The sequence below is a fragment of the Podarcis raffonei genome, chromosome 8 (assembly GCF_027172205.1).
Source record: "Podarcis raffonei isolate rPodRaf1 chromosome 8, rPodRaf1.pri, whole genome shotgun sequence".
NCBI classification, from domain to species: domain Eukaryota; kingdom Metazoa; phylum Chordata; class Lepidosauria; order Squamata; family Lacertidae; genus Podarcis; species Podarcis raffonei.
The window spans coordinates 41,254,403-41,279,596 of NC_070609.1; the positions used below are offsets into that span (position 1 = coordinate 41,254,403).

Below are 25,194 nucleotides of genomic sequence, written 5' to 3' on the forward strand. Positions count from 1 at the left end.
ACTATTAGCCATGATGGCTGATGCCAATGGGAGCTTGAATCTATTAACACCTGGAAGGCCACAGGTTCCCCAGTCCTGCTTTAGGAGATTGAGAGGCAAATCACACTTCCGTTTCCCAGAGCAAGTAATTGAAAATATCAAAACTCGTCTCTAAGAAGACAGATGCTGGCCATCTCTGTACCAGGGTGGCTCTCTACATAACTTCAGCTTCATTTCAAGACTATTTTCAACTGTATCCTTTTTTTTTTAGTAAAAGAAAGAAAATATTTAATGCAAGAGACAATAAATGTACGCAAACCATAAAATGTTTATTTGGTTAGTTCAACTTTAAGACAATTCAATTTTGGTCTGCACCCTTCTATAAAATAGTTCAAGTTTTCAACAAACCTCCAATACATAAAGCAAAGTGACTTTACCGTACACAGATTTCAGGTCAAAATACAACACTCTTTTTCTTACATTTTATAAAACCCGGTCAATACAAACTACATTAAAAAATATCACACACTTTCACCTGTCCTTAAAACATCATTACACCAAATTTACACACAATGGCTACAAAGCCCCTGGAGCACAATCTATGTGCTTTAAATTAAAATAAAAAATAAAAGACCCTTACTTGCCCAACATTATACTGAACATGTAAACAAAGTGCTACTTAATCCAAGAACTGTTTTGTATCCCTTTTTTTTGCATCTTTAGAATATGTAAACCTCAAAAGTATTACCAACGACAATGAAGGAATTGTAATTTTTAAATGCCTGCCATGCAAGGCTATCCATGAAAACAGACTGATGGACAAAGGACATGTGAAAAGGATCCTAAAGCAAACAAACTCAGATATTCAGCATGTTCCAACACCCCATAAACTCTGATTCACAGACAGGATTCTCTTTGATGACTGAAGGCTGACATAAACTTTGCAGAGCAATGAGCGTGTGTATATATCAATTTAAGGCTATCGATGGCTACTAGCCCTGATGGCTATATTCTATCTCCACTGTTGGAGGCAGTATTGCTCTGAATACCAGTTGCAAGGGTACACAGGTAGGAGAGTGCATCACACTCATGTCCTGCTTACAGATTTCTCATTGGGTGGCCACTGTGAGAACAGGCTGCTGGATTAGATGGGCCTTTGGCCTGTTCCAACATGGCTCTTTTTATGGATGAGGAGGGTTGGGAGCATCTGAACAATCCAAGCATAAAACTTTTCCCGTCCTAGGGCAGGTGCACACAGAAAAGTCCTAGGTGAACAGTGCCAATTGGCTAGTACTTGAGATGTCACCAACACACTCCTTTCTTCCCCACAAATTCACTGTAGCAATACTGCAGCTGTTCATTAAATATTTATAGTTTTGCTTTAGATAAGATTAAGATACAGGTGAAAGATCTTTTGTGACCTCAGTTCAAATGTTACATCTATATTTATTCTAGGAAGAGAAACACATTACGAGTATAAGGCAATTTCCCACTGGGAGCAGAGAATTCCACTGGTCAAAGAATGGGGGAAACCCCTGTACTTAAGTGTTACGTGTGCGCATCACATTGAATCACAGCCACTGTTTTTTCTTAGCTAATTAACAAAGTTGAACAAGATTTCTCAGAAGCACAACATTTTTAAAAAAGAGGCATTGACAAAACACTTGAGAAGGATATACAGATAGCAAAGACAACACTACTTATTAATTACGCATTAATATCATATGTTCCATTGCAAAGCCCATTTTTCATAAACTGATCACAAAGTGCCTTCAGAATTGCACGTTTTTCTTCTTCTTCAAACATAACCGTACAAGTTAGCATGCGTAACATTCAAATTAGCCCAACTTCAGCTGTTCTTACATTTAAAAAAAAAATTAACCACCCTCCCCAACTAGCAAGAGATGCGGGATCCCTTACACAACAAAATCAGGAAAAAACAAGCCATGCATACTTAACGATGGATTTGTTCAGATGCCATATGAGTTCACCAAGAACCTGCTGGAAGCTTAAAATCACTTTGTCATTCATGGGAAGGGCAGCCATGGGAATGGGCTCTGTCCCATGACTGAGGGAGCTGGGGGACACCTGCAGCAGAGTAAATATATTATACTCACCAGCACTGACTGATAGCTGAATTACAAAGGGTAAGCAAGGAATAAAAAAACACAGCCAGCAGCATGCCACTAACTTTTTAAAAATATATTTTTTTAAAAAAAGAAACTTCTTCTGGCTGGCTTTGTATGCAGATGCAGATGTGGTAAGATGGAATGTTGGCTAGTGAGGCTAGAAAAAAACCTGAGCCCAAGATGGGAAAGTTGCTACTGGTCCAAGTCTGGAGCAATGGGCCTGCTAGCTCAGGACTGACTCCACACAACAGCTTTCAATGTAGTTTCTAGCCATATCTTCACATCTTGGTTTGGTTTCATCTTCTGCGTCATCTATTCAGCACAGGAGGGGGTTCCTTGGAGTGTCTTGTGGAGACATATGATATCTGAACAAACCCAGTTGACCGAGCTGACAAAACAAAAGTGATCTTGGAGGTCCACTAGTAGACACAGAATTCCCTTATGGTTTGCAGAGAATTGTGAATTAGCATCAACAACATCAAGGGTATTAATATTATTACTGCTATTATTTTTGGCAATCTACAGGCCTTACTTAGCATTGCAAACACTCCAGTGGAACTGCATAAATAACTTGAGGGACATTTACATCCCATTTTAAAATCCAACCCAGAAACCTATTCTTGTATGACTCTTCCAATTATTCAGTTTGCCAACATTTCCCCTAATGCTATCTAGTAGAATCCATAGACGAAAGCAAACTGAGCACTAACCAACAGAATATATGCATAGATAATTTTGTCTGATTCCAATTCTCATACCATTAAAATTTCTGGATTTTTCATGTTAACTGTCAAGATGGCAATTAAAAGCAGCAGCTATGGCAAGAAAAATAAAGTTTTTGGAAATTCAGCAGGTCAGCCATAAACATCAAGAACCAAGTATCAGGAATTTTAAAAAGGATAGAAAAACATTTGTTAAATACATCCCCCCCCCATTATACTCAGTTCCTATTTCTGGTGCCTTATTTTGTTTTTGTGTATCATCATTTTATTTTATTTTTATGGCCAGGGTCTCAAAAGCTGGGAGTGGCCTGCATCCCCCAGGCAGGTTATGTGTAGTGATAACTTCTTATTTTTGCAAATTGCTTGCGTCTGACAACTCTGAAACTATGAATCTCTCTTTTTCCCCCAATGGAAGACATCATACATTTACGAGATTGTTCTATACATCTAGGGTCATAAAGCTGCACTTCATGTCTACAATTCACTCCCTTAATATGGTAAATATACAAACTAAGTGGATGGAGTTAAAAGTGTTCTCATAGACATCCAACAGCCCTGATACTTTGTAAGTCTCATATTGCATGGGAGGAAGGAGCTGGTCCATTCCCTTCACTACTAGGGAATAGTCTTTAGAGAATATACGTGCCACTGAGGACTGTGGGGTTGCCCACAACATATACAGAGCCAAGCAAAATATATAATGATGGGAATTGTGGAATGGAGTATTTTGGATTTTGCCCATTATGTCTACACACTTCTAAACAAAAGAGCATATTATTTTGAAAAATGTATACAAATTCTGTCATTACAATACGAAAAAAGTTCCTCTGAAATTATACAGCTACACAACATTAATCAATGTACTGTGTGCTTCCTCTAAAAAGGCCACTTTGACAAAGTACAAAAATTGTATGTTTCCTTAAATAACCTGCATTTCTGTTAACACACACTGTGGATGTGTCGGAAGAACAAGAAATGTATAATTACCTTTTGGCTTGGCTATACAGAGTCAAACTACATTTAAAATCCTAGTATCTAATGTATTTTTCAATTAAGAAAAGAAACATGATATTTAAATCTAAGTTCTCTTTGAGCTCATTGAAATAAAGCTGTGAGCACAATCCACAGAAAATTAGCTGCACTGAAGTCCTGTTGAAACAAATGTTGCTATAAATACAGGGTTAAAAACAGTGCTCTCCCATTTATTTCAACAAAGCTTATATGCATACAACTTTCTCTGGAAGGCAATTTTTAGATTAACAAGAGACCACAAAAAACAATTAGTTTCATTTGTGCTAAGTGAAGCAGTGAAGCAGCTCAAACACGACAAATGACATGAAATACTTGCTCAGAGGTAAATGGAACACACACAAAAAACCCACTAGCCAGTCTGCCTGCCCACCCCTCTGCATTTCTGAACGCATTTCAGCAGAAACAAGAAACCAACTCCCTTCCAAATCTGGACTAATCACTTTGACTGGAGATGCTAAATAGCCAAATGAGGTGAGGCAGAAGGCATTTCTTAGCACAGGTATTTACAGAGAAGTTAGAGGTTGTTGCTCTCTTTTGTCTGCATAGTCCTTTCAGAAGAGCATACAAACAAAAGTTGCATAGCTGAGCTGAACAAGAAGGTGGAGAGGTGGTTATGGTTTACTAACTTCCTCTTGCATACAGTTCTTGTCATAGTTTTGCCCACTATGGATTTGTATAGGAAAAAAGAGATTTACCTGAATTTGCTATAAGTTGGCATTAGCTTATAAAGATAATGTAAGTAGGTCTTTCTAAAGTTGAATAAACATCTTAAGTTCCAACTGGAAAAGAGATGGTTGAATTAGATGCTGCATTTAAAACACATGCAACAGACACTCAATACCCCCCCCCAATACACAGCTGCCTGGCGGAGAGGAGAATTGGAAAGGCAGATAAATGATAGGTAGGGAAGATGTTAAGCCCTACCAAAACTTTTTCCCCTGAAAATGGTTGAGGGTGGAGATCTATTGGAGGTTTGTTACATGCATGTATTTATCATTAAATTGGGCCCATATTCTCTATAAAAAAAATTAAACCACACAATCTGTCTTTTTGCTATGACATCCTGAATACTAGAAAAGTCTGAGGACATTTCATTTTTGTATCCAATGGTTGGATGGATGCAAATGTGTAGCTCAGAATAGCAGGCAGCCTTACAGCATAGAGCAGGGGTCAGCAACCTTTTCCAGCCATGGGCCGGTCCATCATAGAGCAGGGGTCAGCAACCTTTTCCAGCCGTGGGCCGGTCCATCGTCCCTCAGACCATGTGGTGGGCCGGATCAAATTTTGAAAAAAAATATGAACGAATTCCTATGCCCCACAAATAACCCAGGGATGCATTTTAAATTAAAGGACACATTCTACTCATGTAAAAACATACTGATTCCCGGACCATCTGCGGGCCGGATTTAGAAGGCGATTGCCTACCTCTGGCATAGAGCAAACCAAACCTACACTGAAGAAATACAGATCTGATGGGAAACATCCTGCCAAAATATGAAGCAGCCTCCAACTGGTGGGGTTTCCTGTGGCAGCCAGGAATGGATCTGTGCTTGAAGAAGACAAACTATAATTATTATTGATAAAAACAAAGTTTCAAATCCCAGTGCAAAAACAAAACAAAAGACTTAGTCAGAGAGGTGTCAATAAATGAGAGGCTCCACTAAGAGGGTTCAGAACACATGAACAAATTATTGATCCATGTTACGTTCTTTTCCTTTCTCTTCCTTATCAGGCAATGATAAGAAAGTTACTAAAATAGCAGCCTTGCCTTGATGCAGTGAAATTGCAAGGACAACCTGAGGACAAAGAAGCAATCGATTTAACTGTATTGTGTTTTTCACCCCAATGGTTATAACATCTGGTTAAAAATAATAATGAAAGGTTTTCCCCACACCAAGCCTACCCAGGGAGATCATAAATGGCATGGAAGATTATATTCATATTTCTCCACTGTCACCAAAATTGGGAAGGAAACCTAAAGTATTGCTGCCTGCTTTTATCTTACCTCTACAAAAGCCTCCCTCTTCCTCAACTAGGTATAACAGGCACAACTTCCACTCAACTTCCTCCAGAAGAGACAAGTCATTGTTGGCCTGCCCTTTCTCCCTTTTAAGAACAGCAGCCGCAGTTGGCTTCAATCCAGAGTGGGGCCATTATGCAAACAGGGGGAAGCAGGTGGGGAATAATTTTGCCACCAAAAATCAACCTGCCTGAAACTGCTCTGGGCATGTTTCTTCCCCCATTGATTAAGTTCAGAAAACTTGACAAACTTTCAATTTGCCTCTCTTTACTATCCTACCTTCACTGTATTTGGGGATGGGCAGCTTAACTTTCCATGATTAATAGTTAGTGAAATGGTATAGGACTTCTTAAAAGCCTACAAGAGGAAGGTACAGTGCATTCAAAGTAACTTTTTTAAAAAAGAATCAATCAGGTAAATGTTTCGTACTTATCTGACACCTCCTGGGAACTGGATGCAACTCAAGAAAACTATTTCACAGGAATGAGATACATGAGGAAAGAGTCCCCATGTAAATTGAACACTTCAACATTTTACAGCAATACTTAGATAAAAAAGCCTATTGTTCAGTGAAGGGCAGTTATTTTATTTCATGAAGGGTGTAAGTACGGACAGTATACAGGCTGTTCACAGAGAAAAGTTGTACCTTAAATATGGACAATTTCCCTGACCTCAACTAAGAAAGAACAAAGGAGCAACCACTCACCATCAATTGATAGCTAACATTCAAGTAAAGGATCAATTCGATTTTTTCAAGCACAGTGTTAAAGAATTCAAGAGTTATGTCAAAATAGCACCTTTAAAGAATATAACAAGGCTCTTGGTATCAAGCAGAACAAAAACACAACTGATTGTACCACACAGGGTAAGCAAAGGTTGTCTTTGCACACATGTTAAGCAATCGTTCTGCTTTTCCTGAGAAGCAAAGGCTGGAAATTCCTGCTTTAGCCTGTTGGTTGTTTTATTTTGCTATAAAAGGTAAAGGTATCCCTGCCCATACGGGCCAGTCTTGACAGACTCTGGGGTTGTGCGCCCATCTCACTTAAGAGGCCAGGGGCCAGCGCTGTCCGGAGACGCTTCCGGGTCACGTGGCCAGCGTGACATCGCTGCTCTGGCGAGCCAGAGCTGCACACGGAAACGCCGTTTACCTTCCCGCTTGTAAGCGGTCCCTATTTATCTACTTGCACCCAGGGGTGCTTTCGAACTGCTAGGTTGGCAGGCGCTGGGACCAAGCAACGGGAGCGCACCCCGCCGCGGGGATTCGAACCGCCGACCTTTCGATCGGCAAGCCCTAGGCGCTGAGGCTTTTACCCACAGCGCCACCTGCGTCCCTTATTTTGCTATAGTTAATAGTAAAAATTCAAGCTATGACATAACACTGTTGTAATTTTTACTTCAGTGCAGTTGAAGTCAAAACATGATATGGAGCAGAATGCTGAATTTCATTTTTACACTGTACAGCTAACTATAGCTTTTCAGCTTAATGAGTTATATCCAACCACTTTTTAGTCTCAGGTGATTAACAAACTAGATATAACACAACTGGGTTAATGGAAATGGAAGGGGTCTTGCCCTCTCCCCTTTTTTTGCAGAGGGGTTGGTAAGTGATGGAGACTCAGAGGGTCTGGATGGCAGCTGGAACAGAGAAGTAGAAGAGGATCAGCCTCTTCACAATGGGGATAATGGCACAGTAACACCAAAACCTCTCTTATGGGTGTCCTGCACACTGTATTCCTGGCAGGATTCAACATCTATGTGCTCTGCACCCTTTGGAATATGCAAAGCCTACTTTCACACACACACCACCACTATAATGATGGGCCTTCTGCTAGCTTCTAAAGAAATAACAGAAGAAAAAATGCCACTCCGCAATCTTCTTCCTGTTAAGCTAAGTAACTGTTCCTTTTTGTGTTACTAAGAGTATTAAAGAGAACCCACAGGCCGCCTATAGAGAAATACCCACTTAACACATTAACTATCCAGCAAGAATACTTACAGTGCAATTCTGTGCATGTCAACTCAGGTGTAAGCCCCACAGTGTTCAACGGGGCTTATTCCCCGGTAAGGGCGTATGGGATTGCAGCGTTAAATGCCAATGATAACTGCCATTGCCTAGTTTGCCCCAGTTGATTCAAACACACTAAATAGTTACATCAGCCAAAGCAGTATTAAAATGGTGAATTCTAACAAAGTGCATGAGGAATGTTTTATTTGAAGAATCTAGTGTACGTTAGGTATGGACTCAGAAGGGACAGCTACACTTTCATTCCTAGTTAAACTTTCAAAACCAACCAAGACTTTAAAATCAGTCAGTATGATTTTACAATAAAAAGGCAAAGACCACAACATTAAAATCCTACGCATATCAAGTTGATGGTCAAACAGAAGACCGACTTTAATGACTCTGGACTGCACCCACAGCAAGTAAAACATTTGTAATTTAAGCAACCAGACAACAGATACATCTGGTACTTTTATACCTGTCCCTTACAGTTGGATATAGAGCACTTGATAAAATAAGTTAAGTAACAGTTAAAAACCCTACCTTCCTGTTTACGCTTGAGGCTTCTTTAGAAGAAAAATACCTCAAAACTATTTTAAATGTTGACAATTTCATAATGTTAACAAGTTAATAACAGGCTAATTTAGGATTAAGAACAAATTGCAGTTCTTTTCAGTTCCTCATTTATGCTCCTACTGATATTGCAGTGGAAAAACCAAGGCCAATAAATAAATTAAATAAATAAAAACAAGACACGACCCCATCTCCAAATATGCCAGAACACTTCGGAAGCATTTTTAATGTCTAACAATCATGCTAGGAGAGAAGCACAATGATGTATACTCATCATGAGGTCCATAAATCTTACAGTTGATCAGTACTTCTTGCCCCTTTATGGTAACTCACATTTAGGGTTACAGAACCTGAGATGTGCAACTTTCCTTCTGTTAGCAAAATCAGTTAAAATAAATTGCACTGGACATGATCTGTTGCCCAGTGGAAAGAGCTGCAGATTCAGGAGGGGACTGACACGGGGATCAACAAAGGACTCTCTTCTTTTTCCCTCTTCCTTGGGGTATGTGGACTGCTGCTCTCAGCCATAACTTGCAATGAGAGTCCTGTATGCAGCTCTCACATACACATCCAGCCACATCTCTCTTCTTCTAAGGGCCCTGGCCATGAAATACTCATTTTGAGTAACAGGCTCTCATTAAGAGCAATTGCTGGCATGCTGCAGAGCACATGGAAAGGAGATGGAGAGAAGCAGGCTGCAGTGAGACCTATGATGATGCCTTCCCATGAGTCCAAATACACCCACAGGGAATGGATCAAGTTCACACTTTTAAATATTTATACGAAGTTAAAAATAAAAATGGTCAGCTGCCATTTACTATTTAAATGCATGGCACTAGAATACCAATGGGGCAGTAGAGTGCCCATATGCCCTGCAGGCAGCGATGTTTTCTGAGGCAGTTTTTGAGTATAAATTAAGACAAAATAATAAGACCCTGCAGAACTTTGATCTGAACATTTCTTAGATGTGCAAAGTTTCTTTACTAAAGAATTCTACCATTCTTTTTGCAGCTCAAGGTCTTAAACATCCCTGTGCTCTAACGGATGAGATCCACAATACCTGCGTAGAAAGAGAACTCTTGGCACTTATTTTCATTATTGCATACTGCATTATGTGCAACAAATGTAGGCTCCATGCTTTCAGAAGCTTTATATTGACAAAAGTATCGAAGACAGAAACGGTAACAAATAAATAAATATTCCTATTTGTACCACTAGCTGTCTCTTTAAGGATTCTGATATACATCCCATTCTTTGCAGAATGTGGCTCATATTCTCTCCACTCTTAACTTTTAAAATTGTGAAGATAAAATTGATTATAACTGTATTTTAAACCAGGATCTCAGAGGTGATTCCAATCAGATTTTCAACAGGCTTTGATTGCTCTTTCCAAACTGAACATAAAGCAGAGTTTGCATAAGATAAACAAGTAGTTTTGATTTACATCCAGAAGCACACCTATTGCACGATGCTAACTAAGGCTTACTTTACAATCAAAATGAAGCATAAATAGTTGCTATGCAACCAAAGCCACAGATCAAGCCATCATAGGTAGTGTAGCAACATATGCTAAACTCAAAACCAAGGATTGGATATTATTCTGTGCAGGGTCCAGTGGAATAAACAGAACCTGCAGCCTAGTCTTAAAGGGACCAAAACTAGAAATGGTAGTGCCACAAGTAGAAAACTGACCCCTTTTCAATGCCTTTCTCCTTGAAATTGCTTCTCCCTAGGTGAAATACAGAGAGAGAGAGAGAGAGAGAGAGAGAGAGAGAGAGAGAGAGAGAGAGACGGTTGATAGAGGGGAGAAAAGGTGGGGGCAGGTTACTTTCTGCCTCACTCCCACCAGCTTTAAGTCGCTGCTACAACACTGCTTTATGAGACAGCAATCCAATTCCAACACACAGGTCTGCTGTCACAACATCTAGTTTGGCTCCAAGATCCAAGTTGGCAAAATGGTTCTACAGACATGGCCATGATGGTAGACAGAGAAGCTTTTCCTTGTGTAGCTAACTGTAGGATCCCAAGGCTGGCAAATGAGACCAGTTAGTCCTACTGTACTAACTCATCAGCTGCAAGTTCTTCTAGAAAAGCTCAAAACCAAATATCAGGTACCTAAAATTGCACTGACTTAATTGCTCTGCAGTGACTGTCAATACAGTACCCGTGTATGCAACTCATTACTAGTCACTTCCCAATCAGACGCTGCCCCTCTGTTTAACTACATGTACCCAACAGCTTTTTGTCAACGCTGGGTTTGAGTGACTGTATTCTGCAATTAAGTGTGCTTTAACAATGCAATACATAGCAGTAGCAGCATCTCACCCTAAATATTTCCTGTGCAGCAGCTCACAAGCAAGAAGACTAAGATATCCTCCTTAGGAATACGTTATAAATTATGTTTTCAGTTTCTCTTTCAACAAGAACGTTGCATTTATTTATTTATTTTAAATGTTAGCGAAATCAAAATAAGATTGCTCCTCACAAGATTCACTGTATGGAATTTTGTTCCTTAGTAAGGTGCATTAGAATTTCACTATTATAAACACGGCCAGGGCAAGGACAGCCTCTCCGAACAATTAGCAACCCTCTCCAACCTGATGCCCTCCAGATTTTTAAACTTTCAAACATCACCCTGTGGTAGCTAGTCAAGGATGATGGGAGTGTAGGTCAAAACAGTTGCGAGGATGGCACTGGGTTAGGGAAGGCTGAATTAGGATGTTCCCTGCTACTTGGCGAAACAGGCAGCCTTGGGCCATGGAAAAGAAAGGCTCCTTGGAGTGGTTTGGCCACTCCTGCACTCTTCCCAGTTAACTTCCAAAGGGACAGACATGCAGAAAGCAAATTTAAGAGGGCAGAGCGGCAAACACACCAAAAACTCCACCCGAAAGAGTATAACTCATGAACGAAACTCATAATCACCTCTAATGAACCAGCTTCTCACAAGCTAAGCAAACAATAGACACATCTCCCCCTTTTGTCAGTTGTCTCCCTCTTACTTTTGTACATAAACTGGTCTTCTTCGGTCCAGATGTTTGGACTGGAGTGCATCTCAGTTAACTCCAAAGGGAGGACAACACACAGGTAAGGATTCAGTTGGAAACTATCTGTTAATTCCCTATGCTGCCACCCCAATAGGATCATAAGCAACTCAAGATTATCCCTCGCTAGTCCTTTGTTCTGCCTGAAAATATGTGAAGAATCCCTCAGCACAAAAGCACAAAGCATAACGGGGTGGGGAATAGCTGCCTGTAAGGAATAAGTAGCTGAGAGGGAAAATTGGGAGACTGTAAAAGAGGGTGGATTACTTGAGAATTGCAGCCTTTGGATTTTCTGCAAAACTTCTGAAGTTGACGAGAAAATAGTTTATAGTATTATATGAATGAACTTAGAAGCATCTCTCAGCTCCCACTGTTTGGGGAGTGGGGCAGAGTTGTGGTTCCATTGCTTGCATGAGTCAAGCCAAATGTTATTCTGGATTGTAACCTCTGAGCAGAGTCAGAATTCTGATACTTCAATTTCTGAATTGGATCCCCAATGGCACAAATGTATAGAATACACTCTTTGTGTAAGTGTGACATGATTGACCTATCTTATTAAGAACGAATGCCATGATCAAGCTAACATACAGTGGACATGTTGAGCATGTGCTTAAGGCTGCAATTTTAAACACAGTTACTGAAGAGCAAGACCTACTGAACTTAATGGGACTTATTTCACAGTAGACATGCACAAAATTGCGTGGTAAATCTCTTCTCTTGAACTAAATGAGGCTTAAAATGTGCTTAATCTTGTCAAAACTTCCTAGATTCTGGAGTGTCTCTTCCAATAGAATTAATACAGCATTGTTGTGTGGTACTAGTTGTCACTTCTCTTTCAGTGTTACCTTCTAAGACAACAGGCACCCCTCTGGGTTTATCGTAGCGTAAACAAGAGCAACATCTGGCCCTGCAACACTGCAGTGCAACAGGCACAACTGAGGTCCTACAACTTTCCAAAGTGGAAAGCACTAAATCTTATAAGGATATAGTTTGCAAAGGTTGTAGTGCGAGACTGTGCCCCTTTCCATTTCTTCTTTTTTAAAATTATCGTGTTTCACTAACAAAGTAACAAAATAAAGTTTCAGTAGTGAGGTAAACAGTGTTCTACCAGCAAAAAATTGCTATCAATTAAATATTATTATTTGTGAGCAAAAAGTTACAAAAAAACCCAGAAAAAAATACTTCACTATAACTGCACTCTAAAGTTCAACAGTACTCAGTAAGACTATATCTTAGAAATAGGTCATTTGTACACCAGCTTTTGATCCCAATATAATTCTCCAGAGCAAGTCTGAAATGTATTACTGTTTAATAGTTCCACTCCCACCCTCCCCACAAGTTAAAAATCAGTCTTTTACATTCCTCGCTTTTTGCACTAGGATAGGTATTAAAGTTTTCAGCCCTGTAAACCTGCAGCAACTTTCAAGTTGTTTGGAAAAATACTCCTTATTGTATTTCTCTTAAAAAAAAAAAGATTCAGAATCAGATTTGTGTGCTGCCTAAACTGGCTGATAGTAATAGCATGGCGATTCTGGAAAACCCAGCCTTCACCCACCCACCCAACCTCACTCACCGTTTTTCAAGTGAGTGGTTACTGCAGCATGTGGCTTTGTGCTGGTCCACATATGACACACCATTTTAGATCATTTGACGTACACAAGATTTACAAAAAAATCTGTGTCACTCAGTTCTCTACTGTACTGAAATCTTTAGCTCAGTTTAGTCCATTTTAAACATACCGGTATGTTTTTAAAAAGATTATTAGGAGTGAAAACACACTGAAAAGTGACATATGTACAATTCTATCCTTTCAGGCACAGGCCTTAAATTGTCAGGAAGGCCTTGAAGTAAAAGGTGCAACTGCCCATCTTTCTCCACAGTAGAGTTAACAGTCTCTTTTGGCATACTAGTGAGATCGGTTTTCATACAGGATTTCCTGTGTTATCAATGTCATCTAATGTCAACACAGCAAAGTTATTTGTAACAATTCTCCTTGATGAAAATGTCCCTTACTGATTCCCCCACCGTCCCAATTTCAATAGGTTTCTTTTTTTTTTAATCCACTCCTCCTGGTTTGAAGCAAAGGAACTGCTTCAATAGCATGGTTTAGTATCTTTAGATAAACTGAACTTAAGATACCTCCTCAACCATGTTTCTCAATGTACAATGACTTGCCCCAAAGCAAATGCTGAGGCTTAAGCATTTAAGCAGTTAAAAAAACAGGACAGATACCATACCAAAGCCGAGCATACAGTTTAAGTTTCTGCCGCAAGATGTTTGTTTATCCTTTATATAAAGATATATTGTTATGGTGGAGTGCCTCTCAAATTATTCCCATCTCCTCTGTTTTCTGAAGTTCTCTCAAGGAGAAGGAACACGGATGCGGAACAATCCTTGCTGGAGCTGGAGCCGGAAAAGCTTGCAGTTTGCTATACGCAAAGCTGCACATCCAGTACGGCGAAGATCCGATGGAAAGAGTGGCTTCGTATGGTGCCAAGTTCCGGTGCTTCTTTTAAATTCTCGAACATAATCATAATTGGTACCTATTAGAAAATATATTTTTAGCTTTAGGATTTAAAGAGCATATGGGAAAAGATTTACTCAATAGCATCAGTGGAATTTGAAATGGAAACCTGTTGCAGAACTGGGTTTCCCTCACTTTAAAAAAATGCAAAGCAATACAAAGTTCAAAAACAAATGCATCTTGCATCTCACACTGTTATTATATGGGAAGGCTCTATTGCAAATATGCAGATTAAGGATATATTTATTTCTGACATTTTTTACCCAACCCCCTCCCCTACTTGCTGTGCCCTAAACACACCAAGAAAGAGATAGTTGTTAGTTGTAAAATGATATTTGAGAATACAGAATGTGGTATTTCAATGATGGACCATTTAAGAACAGGAGCTAGCAACATATAAACTATTCAAATCCTAAGAACAACCCCCCCATTCAAGTTTGTATAGCACAGGTCTGAAAAGTTTTATAGCAAAATGTTAAAAGGCTAAGATGCAACAAATGCAACATTAATGGACACCTTTGGCTCTTGAGATGACATTTGGGCTTGTCTTTTGGGAAGAAGCCAGACAAGTGGTTTAGCAGTGATACTGCAGAAGGCTTCAAAATTTCCTTTTATGTCCTAGTTTTCAGTGACTGTTTTTAAAGATGTGAGGAAAACACTGGATGGATGAGTAAAGGCTGAACATGACCAACAGATGGTTTTTGGAGCCTATGTTGACTCACTTGCCAAGCTGATGAGAGAATGCCAATATCCTAATCCTTTGGCAAGATTAACTGCTCTGAATATACAAAAAAAGGCCTTGGCCAAAACAGATAAATGAACAAGGCAGATAAATGCAATTCAAGTAGTAGATGGTGCTTTCAAATCCCAGAATATGCGTTATTGTGCAATGAGTTTTCATTGACCAGAGTCAACTTTATCACATGAGTCTTTTGTGAACTGCAAGTGACAAATTACATAACAAATTACTTAAGATGTCACAGAATGGTCATTTTTACTGAAGTGAACTAACATGGCTACTTTTTTCAAAGAGACAGGGATCGGTGGCAAAAGTGAATTACCCTCAGTTTGGTTGAACAAGTCAAGCTTATTAGAACAAAATGCATGATAGAATAGAAAGAAAGCTAGGTTATACTTATTTTAAATAAGTGAAAACAAGATAATTTGCTTTCCCAGCTATAATTTCACATCAACAACGTTCATTAAAGTGAAACACTTAGAATGGTTGCTCTCCAAAAGGCACTCAGATAGAAAGGTGATGAATGAAGTCTCCTCCCCTAATCTGCCTTATATATTTTAAGTGTGGGATTTAATTTTAAGCAAGTGGAACAAGTTACAAAAGAACTAAAGAATTAAACATGGAATCACCAAAGAGTTTCATACTATCAGTACTCAAAAAATGTAAGTAGCAAAACTCTTGAGGAGCACATTAGCTACCTCTGCCTTACAGTATGTCCTCTGAGAAACAAATACATACAATAAAAGAAAAAAACACCAAGATATATTGTTTAGACTCTAACCTGTATCAAGATCCCCAATCACATAGATACTAGCCCCAATGGGCACAGCTCCATACACAAACGAAGAACTGGCTGGGATGCATAAGTTCTGATCATTCAAGTAGATCCACCTGCAAGAAAAGGCAACCTTTAAAGTATAATTTGTACAGGGCTTTTTGCAACCAAGAGACACACAGATGCCAAAGATAGTCGCCTCACAAATTTACTCACCCCAGGAAAAAAAAATGAATGAAAGTCCGTGGATATCTTAAGAATAGGATTTCTAACCTGATGTTGTGTTACACCTTGAGGCCTACCTCCCTACTCATCTAGGTTGGGTCTTGACTGCATACCAGAATCCTTTTCGTGAATAAAGCAGGTGGATGTCAAAATGTCCATACAAGCTGTCTTTTGTACAATTAGTACCTGAAATGTACACTGTTTCCTGTGTCCTGCCCTTGTCAGTGCTCCATTTTTTTAGTGCAAATATTAGCATCTTATCTAACAGGCGTCAACCTTTACATGATGGGAGGCTTCATTACTCAGTGGATTCTGAAGGCCGTAGGCGCAATCTCATCTTCAAATGAAAGGATTTCAGGTGGTATGACAACTCCATCTGAGAGCTGCCACCTGTCACAGCAGACAATGCTGTGCTAGGCTGACCAGCAACTCAAAATCTAAATATAGGGTTCAAATATTTGTATTCATTAATTTCTTGCAATGTCTCTAATCCTCACTGTTGAGCCACTCTTCCTCCTCTGCTGTATTCACTCCAGCAAGTTTGCTGGCATGTGTTTAAGAGCACAGAGCTGCTTGAGTAACTTTAAAGATGTGCACGAACAAAAGAGCAGCTTGCAGTCCCAGTACAGGAAGAAAGCAGGGACACAAAAATGGTTGTCTGGCACACAGTTATAACAAGAGAAAAGAGAGAGAGAGAGGTCGAAAAAACAGTCCATCCTTGTAAAATAGCACCATCTTCTGGTTAACAGATGTAAACAAGTGGAACCACCTGTCTAGAAAGATTTATTGAATGCAGACATGCTCCCAGAACAGGAAGATTAACATTACACAATTAGTATGGCACCACTGTTAAGTATTCAGTCTTGCTTATTATTTCAGGCATAACCCACAGAAGCAAGAACTTTGAACCAGTTCTCATGAAAACTATGCAGACGCAGCTTACAGGTCAAGTTAAGATTTAAATGAAAAACCAAACAAGGCTGGCATACACTAATACTTCATAAAAATAAATCTATTATTCTATCTGGAAAAAAATGCCAGGGGTTAGATTTACTCATGCAACAGGGCATATATTTTATTTTTTTCCCCCAAAGGGGAGAGACCATAACTCAGCAATGGAGCCCATGTACTGCATGCAGACTGTCCCTGGCTGGAATTTCAGGCTAAATAATATCAGGTTACACTTAGCGTTGGAAAATATATCAGTCTGGCAGCACCTCTATAAACTCTCAATCAGAGCGGACTGCGCTGGGCTAGACTCAGAAAAAGACAGCCTCTACAGGGCACCTCCACATATGCAGGTGCATTACAACTATTCAATTAAACTGTGAGTGATAAAAAGGTCAACAGCTATTTTAGAGGCTGTAAGATCATGTTAGTGAGCTATCTTAGCAGTTGTTACCTTTTAAATTCATCGTGATAGAATTCTGATTTACACGTCACCATCTCACTGGATTGATTGTCATCACGACTTCTCACTCCACCAAAGACATAGAGTTCTGAAGCAACTCCGCAGGCCACAGCCCCAAACCTTAAAAAAAAAAAAAGATGTAAGAGGAATCTTGGGTGTCCAGGTTACCTCAGAATTCCTGCTCTCTTGACATTAAGCAGAATTTGACAGAGCTACTAACATTTGGAGTGATTTAAAACAAACAAACTATGGCCTAATGTAGTGAGATATATGCTATAAAAAAGAGAGACCCCATCACTCGTAAAATAAAAGCAACATGAAGTCAAGGAAAATACAGTGGTACCTCAGGTTACAAACACCTCAGGTTACAAACTTCGCTAACCCGGAAATAGTACCTCGGGTTACAAACTTTGCCCCAGGTTAAGAACGGAAATTGCACGGCGGCAGCAGCGGGAGGCCCCACTAGCGAAAACGCACCTCAGTTTAAGAACAGTTTTGGGTTAAGAACGGACCTCCTGAACGAATTAAGTTCGTAACCCGAGGTACCACTGTAATACATGCTGTATAGGTGAAGGCATGGAAACCAAAGAGGACAGTATGATCTCAGTATCACACACATGTAAAAGCCACAACATCAGCTACCTGAGCTGACAAGCCTTTCACACTTGCTCGTCACCATTATTTTAATCTTATAAGTTTATTGATTGTTTAGAAAAGTGTAACTACAGTGGTACCTCAGGTTAAGTACTTAATTTGTTCCGGAGGTCCGTACTTAACCTGAAACTGTTCTTAACCTGAAGAACCACTTTAGCTAATGGGGCCTCCTGCTGCTGCCGCGCCGCCGAGCACAATTTCTGTTCTCATCTTGAAGCAAAGTTCTTAACCTGAAGCACTATTTCTGGGTTAGCGGAGTCTGTAACCTGAAGCATATGTAACCTGAAGCGTATGTAACCTGAGGTACCACTGTATTTGTTTCTAAGCTGCCTTGCCATCCCCATTGTTCATCTGTCTATGAATCTCATATCCACTGAAACCTACCATAACTCCTGAGACCTAACAAGTTCCTCCCTTGGTAGCAGCAACTTAAACACTAAGAATTATTTACAAAAATGCAATTCAGTTTTCCAAAAAAGGGAACAATCAACTGCACAAACTAAAGACAGCATCCCAGACAAAATCTACAACCATAACTGCCTATCAATAGACAGTGTTTTGAGTTGCAGCTTACACTCTGAAATCCATTAGTTCTTATGATGTTGCTGTTATGAGAATCTGTATTTTATTACATATTTCTTATTATCATAATTTCTATAATTGTTTTGATTTTCACATTGTATAGCTATCATGTTATGTACTTTCATTTGCATTCCATGTTGTAAACTACTCTGTAGTCTTTTGATGAAGGACAGCATATAAATTTAAATTAATAAAAACATCAACAACAATACTGTGGTCAGTTATGTAGACCATGTAAAGAGGAGGAGCCTTCAGCAATTGGGGAGATGTAACATCTCAGGAAACGATCCTTGCTGCAAGAAATAAGGGTGGTTTATAAACACATATATGTGCCTCTATTTTCACCTGTGGAGCACTGGATGGTATGCAGGATTAAGGCAATGATACATGTTACTAGTAATTTACTAACCTCCTCTCTTTTAGCGGACAGATAGCTGTCCACTGCTGGATTCTTGGGTCGTAACATTCAACGGACTCAAAAAGCTTGCCATACGAACCCCCGCCCATTGCATAGATCTTCTTTTTCATAGCCGCATAGCAACCAATCTTAAAAAAGCAAAATCCAAAGCTATCATGCACCGTTTGTCATTTGGTTAATGTATATGTCAGACAGTAATAATAAGAAGAAAACAAATAAAGTGAAGCATGAGCCCTTTAAAATCAAAATACTTTGGGGGGGGGAGGAGTTCTCTCACACATTAACCAACAGATAATAAGTTTACCGTTCCTAATGCAATTTAAACAGAAAATACAACAGTTGATGAGGTAAGTGTTTTGAGCCATTATCTGGCTCAAGATTGCTCTTCTGGAATTCAACCTTGCTCTGTATCAGCTTGAGATTTAGCCACCTTTCTGAACTTAGGAACACGAGAAAGAAGTGTAGAAATGAGCAGCTCAGAAGCCAAGCAACATTAAACCAAATGCAGCAGTTTAGAAACAGTTTGAAAAATTAGCATCCTGTTTTTGCTTAGTTCCTACCTTCCTAATCATTGTCAAGTCTGGTTGCTTCGTCCAAGTCCTATTATAAATGTCATAGGACTCCATAGACATGAGTTCCCGTTCTCCATCCTCGCCTCCCAGAACATATAGCACTCCATCAATCTCTACCAAGCCAAAGTTGTGCCGTGCCTATTGGAAATAAGTAGAGTAGCATTTATTCACTTTACAAAAGAAACTGAAGAATTTAACAGAAATAACTATCCTAGCTTTTGTTAACCAACATAAATGGATATCCAAAGATCTGATCAGAACAAAACTGCAGAAATTGGGGTGGGTGGGGGCGACGGCTAATAAAAAGGCAGACTTGCCTCATTCATTGGTGGTAAAGAACTCCATGAATTGGTATCTGGATCATACTTTTCTCCAGAGTTTAAAGTGACTTTATCTTCATCCTGACCTCCAAGTACAAACAGGAACCCTTCTGAAAAACAGACCACAAAATGATTTGGAAATGCAAGTTGCACTGGTGGCACATCTAGCTGGTATTCATGAGAACTAGGAGCCTAGCTGGATCAGACCAGAGGTCTATCACCCACAGATGCCCACAAGCAAGACATAGAAGGCCATAGCCCTCTTCCGTGGTTGCTTCCCACCAATGAGTATTCATACTGCCTTGGAACATGGAGGTTCCAGGAAGCCATAATCACAAATGACCATCATGACCTTTTATCAGGTATCCAGAATTAGGGCAGTTACAGGTCCAAATCAGTGTTGATATTTCTTTCTTTTTGCTGCTTAGTCTTTATACCTTATAATATGCGTATTGCAACAGGTGAAAGATGGCTTGATGTTTTATTTATTCTAGAACACTAGTTTGTGGTAACTATATTCCAATGAACATATAAAAATAAAAATGTTAAACTGGGAACAGTTTTATTCTTTCATTTAGGAGATAACACAGAGCAAAATTCCAGTTGTTTTAAAGCAGAACGTTCTTGTAAGAACATGTTTAACAAGTTTCTACTAGATACCAAACGGCATTTCAAAGCTTATAAGAATACTTCAAAGCCATGGGTTTTGATACCAGTTTTAAACTGATTAAATTCTTTTTTACAAAATCTATCGATGCTTGAATATGTGATGCAACACAGAAAGTCTGGAATGGGTGTAGTTTTCCTATTGCCAAGTTTGTCAAATTTTATTTTATTTGTATACAGTATATACTATATGAGGAAGTTCCAAAGAAGTTGATACACATATGTTGTGGCTGTTGTTTTGCCAATGTTATCTTTTGGTGGTGACACTTTGTTTCTCATGGAAAGTTCCCTGAGCTTTGGGGGCAGAGGGGGACAAACGACAGATGCAGGATCTACCAAATATGTCGCCAATCTTGACTCTGAGTCTCCACCCTTTGGTTGTCCTCCAAAATACTTGAGAACCTTCTTAAGTATTTCACAGGTTAATATTCTCCAAGGCTGTGATCAAAGAAGCAAAACAAACAAACAAACAATATTGGTTTTGAAAACAGCTAACACATTGGTAGGCAAACTAAGGCCCGGGGGCCAGATCTGGCCCAGTCGCCTTCTAAATCCAGCCCGCGGACGGTCCAGGAATCAGTGTGTTTTTACACGAGTAGAATGTGTCCTTTTATTTAAAATGCATCCCTGGGTTATTTGTGGAGCCTGCCTGGTGTTTTTACATGAGCAGAATGTGTACAGTGGTGCCCCGCAAGACGAATGCCTCGCAAGACGGAAAACTCGCTAGACGAAAGGGTTTTCCGTTTTTTGAGCTGCTTCGTAAGACGAATTTCCCTATGGGCTTGCTTCGCAAGACGAAAACGTCTTGCAAGTTTGTTTCCTTTTTCTTAACACCGTTAATACAGTTGCGACTTGACTTCGAGGAGCAACTCATAGAACGCAGTGTACATAGTAGCCTTTTTTGAGGTTTTTAAAGACTTTGGTGATTTTTGAAGCTTTTCCAAAACTTATTTTGCAGCCATTTGGTAAGTTAAGCTTTTAAAACTTTTTGGGGGGTTTTGGATTTTGGGTTGGGGTGTTTGGAATTTAAGGACTTGGTGTTGGGGAGGGGTTTGCGAGAATCTGGAAGCTTGTTTTTTCCCCCCTGCATTTTTATGATTTTCTGTGCCACTCTGCTGTTTTCAAAAAAAAAATTCTGGGTTTGAATTTTGAAATGCTCTTTACACTATGTGTGACTTTAAAGAGCACTTAATAAACTCTTGTTGTACCAAATTTGGCTTTGTTTGGACTTTTTTTGACCATAGGAATGCATTAATTGATTTTCAATGCATTCCTATGGGATTTCGTGCTTCGCAAGACGAAAAATTCGCTAGACGAAAAAATTTGCGGAACGAATTAATTTCGTCTTGTGAGGCACCACTGTACTTTTATTTTAAATGCATCTCTGGGTTATTTGTGAGGAATAGGAATTTGTTCATTCCCCCCCCCCCAAAATATAGTCTGGCCCCCACAAGATCCGAGGGACAGTGGATCGGCCCCCTGCTGAAAAAGTTTGCTGACCCCTGAGTTAAGAGATTTAGCCTTATATTCTCCTACTAAAGAAACAAATAACTTTCCTACCTGCTGAAAGAACACCATGATTTATCCTAGGTGTACTTAAAGGAGCCAGTTCTATCCATAGCTGCCTGTTAGGATCATAAAGAGGGCACATACACCTCATTACTGCTGATGGTTTCCGAGATCTGAACAGGAGAAAAAGGATAAATTAACTCAGCAACCTTGCCCATACAGCAAATCTTGATTAGAACCCAACAATGCAGAGGAGATGGGGTTTCTACTTCAGTGTAGAAGCATCCATTCTGTTTGTATACTTTATACTGACTTTTGTTTGAGACTTAAATCCTTTTTGTGTGTGTGGCAGGAGGGTGGCACAATAGGTCAGGCAAGTCAGGAGAAAGGCTCTAGAGCTCAGTGGTAAAGCACATAGGTTGCACGCAGATGTTGCACGTTCAATCCTTGGCATTTCCAGGCCCGGCTGGGAATGTCCACAGTCAGAAACCCCGGAGAACCACTGTCAGACAATATTGAGCTAGCTGTTATGGCCTGGCATTTCTATTCTGCCAAGCACGTGTGTTTAGACCAGGCTTGTAGAGAGCCACTTGTCTAGTCACTTGTGCTGAGTGACAAATGCCTCTAAGCAACAAGTCACAGAAGCTGCACATTTCCCTTCTCTCTTTTAGGCTACTGTACATACAAGTACAGTGAGCAGGCAGTTTTTGTAGACATGCTTGCAAGGTTATCTGGTACTCCAGCATGGTGAGATATGGGTTATGCAGTATTCCTATAGAAATAAAACATGATTTGTTCCCTCTTGGTGTTTGGAGGAGGTGGTTTTCCACAGGGCTTCACACATTGGTGACTTAGACAATAATTTGTACAAATAAATGAACTCTGAATAAGTCGGTCACCTTCCATGTTTTTCAGCTCACATACCTCTGTCTTTGGCCAGTTTACAAGTTCCTCATGTTGAATGAATGTTATAAACAATTAAATGGTAGTATGTGTAGTATGCATGTCAAAGGCACATAAACCTTTGCTTCAGAAGAAAAATGCCTGTTTCCTTGCACTGGCAACACTGCTAATGGGCAGGAATCAAGGAACAGTGGGCAGAAAGATAATAGCTGCTAGCCCTGTTGTACAAACATTTGCACATTAACTTGCGTAAGAGTGCACATGGCACTGTAAGTGGTAGGCTTTAGAGTAGTTTTCATGCTTCCACTTGTGCAAGAGGTGGCACAACAGAAGAAAATATCTGGAATTGGTTTATTTATTTTCCTTGTGCAGCACCTTGGTCCAAACGCAAAACTGCCCTTTTGGTGAACAGAAGAAACCTCCCACAAATGGAAGTGCATCTTTGGATACAACCCATAGTTATAAGGCATACAAGAAAAAATAAAGCACAATGTAGTTTTGCAGCTTAATCTCAAATATAACCAACAATAGGACACTTACTCGAGTATCATCCCTCTCCAACCCCCATTCACTTCTGAGATCTGAAATAGCATGCCTGAGCCACTTACACTCTTTCTTCACCACCAACAGTGACAATGCACTCTGAGTATCCTCTGGGTTTAAAAGATGCTAGCATTGCCTCCCCCTGCTGTGGCGGAGTGAGTGGAATGTTGCTACATTCTTTGACAATCTCCCGTACCAGTGGGTCATTCATCATTTGCTCACGCAAGTAGGTAGCATCTAGCCCAGATACCCACACAGCTGACATTACATCCTTCATGTGAACCTGAAGAGGCAAAAAGATATTTCAGGCAAACAAACAAGCTGAATCATAAAACAGTCACAGGAGCATATGGCTTTATGGAAAGCTTGTTTCTCAGAATTCCTGCTTATACAATACCAGGATATACTGACTTGGAAGAGGAAGCACTGACACGAAAAATGGTACAGCATATGCATTATTTTGGTAATATGGAGGGCTGTCTCTATTTTGCAATTCTGCAGAAGTACATAATATGGCACTAGGTGCACAAATCAGCTTCCTTTAATCTAATTTTTCATTTTAAAACAAGTTCATAGTCCTTATGGCTGAGAAAATAGGCTAGAAAGTGAGTGAAGAATACCTTCCTACATCTCAGAATCTCAAGGGGCAGCTGAATAGTTGGGGCAGGACAGGAGTCCACTATGCAGCAACTTGCTCCTCTCTATGACTAGGCATTGCTAGAATTATACAAATTAGTAAAATGTAGAATGAATTAAGGAAATTAATGTAAACAAAACATGTAAAGTTATTTGGCCAGATTAATCTATATATGCTGCAGAATTCAGCTTTTCTTAGTGCAGAATGTCTGGGTACAGACAGAATGATGCTGCTAACATCAATATGGACCCAAATCCCACAATGCATTGCAATTTGAAGCACCCAAGTACAATGAAGTGCTGATTATTTTTTCTGAAGCAGCATTACGTAACTTCAAATTCTGTACCTTTCTTAACTCAGGGTCATGGGAGATCCATCTAATAACTGCTTCAAAAACATGTCTTTCATTCCCAACATTCAGCTTTTCCAAGGACAGCACTTCTTTTGCTCTCTGAGGACTCAGTTCCAGAAACTCCTCCGTACTGCTAACATCCCGGAAGTGTGTTTCCAGATATTCGGAGGCAAGATAATGAACATGACGCAGACAATAGTGTAGTGCAAAGTCCCGGATTCCAATACAGTTCTCTGCAGCAATGCAACCTTCCAGAAACTCACAGCACAGAGTTTTCAGGTCTGTAAGCAGCAATAAATCAGCAGCCTGCACAACGTCCTGGATGGTGTCTTCACTTAGCTTGATCTGCAAAAGATTTATTTTGGAGGAGAGGAAATTACAACTAGTTCAGTTTCAAGTATGAAAGTGCAGCACTAGTGTCCATTACTGCAACTAACTTCTCACTAAAGTAGAGGCAAAACTCCACCAAGCCCCTTCGTACCTTGGTGGAGTTTTGCCTCTACTTTAGTGAGAAGGTAACAGCACAGCACTGGAGAGGGAAGTAGAAGTGTATGCCGTACTTATGCCATGCGCCTTCTTTCCTCCACCTCCAGTATACTGCCTGTGTCACTTGTCACATTGATCACCTGTGATATAAAGTGACTCCTGGAGTCAGAGGTAGGATGATTTCAGTATAATACTGGAATTTGCTTGCTGCAATATGTGGTGAGAGCCACTTGCTTACATGGCTTTAAGACAGGGCTCAGAAATGTTCATGGAGGATATGTCTGTCAAAAGACACTAGCCATGACACCTAAACGAAACCTGCAGGTTGATAGGTGGTATACTTTTGCATACTAGTCACGGGGGAAGAAACATGAGAAGGC

At 39.9% G+C, this 25,194-nt stretch overlaps 1 protein-coding gene and 1 long non-coding RNA gene across 2 annotated transcripts in view; both read right to left on the bottom strand.

The window, feature by feature from the left end:
- Positions 1–287: 287 nt before the first annotated feature.
- On the bottom strand, positions 288–6,850 carry LOC128419157 (uncharacterized). The gene is made up of 2 exons (XR_008331811.1): positions 5,087–6,850; positions 288–5,040 (listed from the first exon to the last, which is right to left on the bottom strand). It is a non-coding gene; the product is annotated as an uncharacterized LOC128419157 (long non-coding RNA).
- Positions 6,851–10,929: 4,079 nt separating this feature from the next.
- GAN (gigaxonin) overlaps positions 10,930–25,194 on the bottom strand; it is a 31,030-nt gene continuing 16,765 nt past the window's right edge. The window contains exons 3-11 of the mRNA XM_053399562.1: positions 24,323–24,673; positions 23,405–23,622; positions 21,945–22,066; positions 19,716–19,828; positions 19,387–19,536; positions 18,818–18,954; positions 17,164–17,292; positions 15,543–15,652; positions 10,930–14,041 (exon numbers count right to left, since the gene is read on the bottom strand). Of these exons, the coding sequence (XP_053255537.1) occupies positions 13,860–14,041; positions 15,543–15,652; positions 17,164–17,292; positions 18,818–18,954; positions 19,387–19,536; positions 19,716–19,828; positions 21,945–22,066; positions 23,405–23,622; positions 24,323–24,673 (1,512 nt within the window). The 3' untranslated portion in view covers positions 10,930–13,859. The remainder of the gene's footprint in view (positions 14,042–15,542; positions 15,653–17,163; positions 17,293–18,817; positions 18,955–19,386; positions 19,537–19,715; positions 19,829–21,944; positions 22,067–23,404; positions 23,623–24,322; positions 24,674–25,194) is intronic.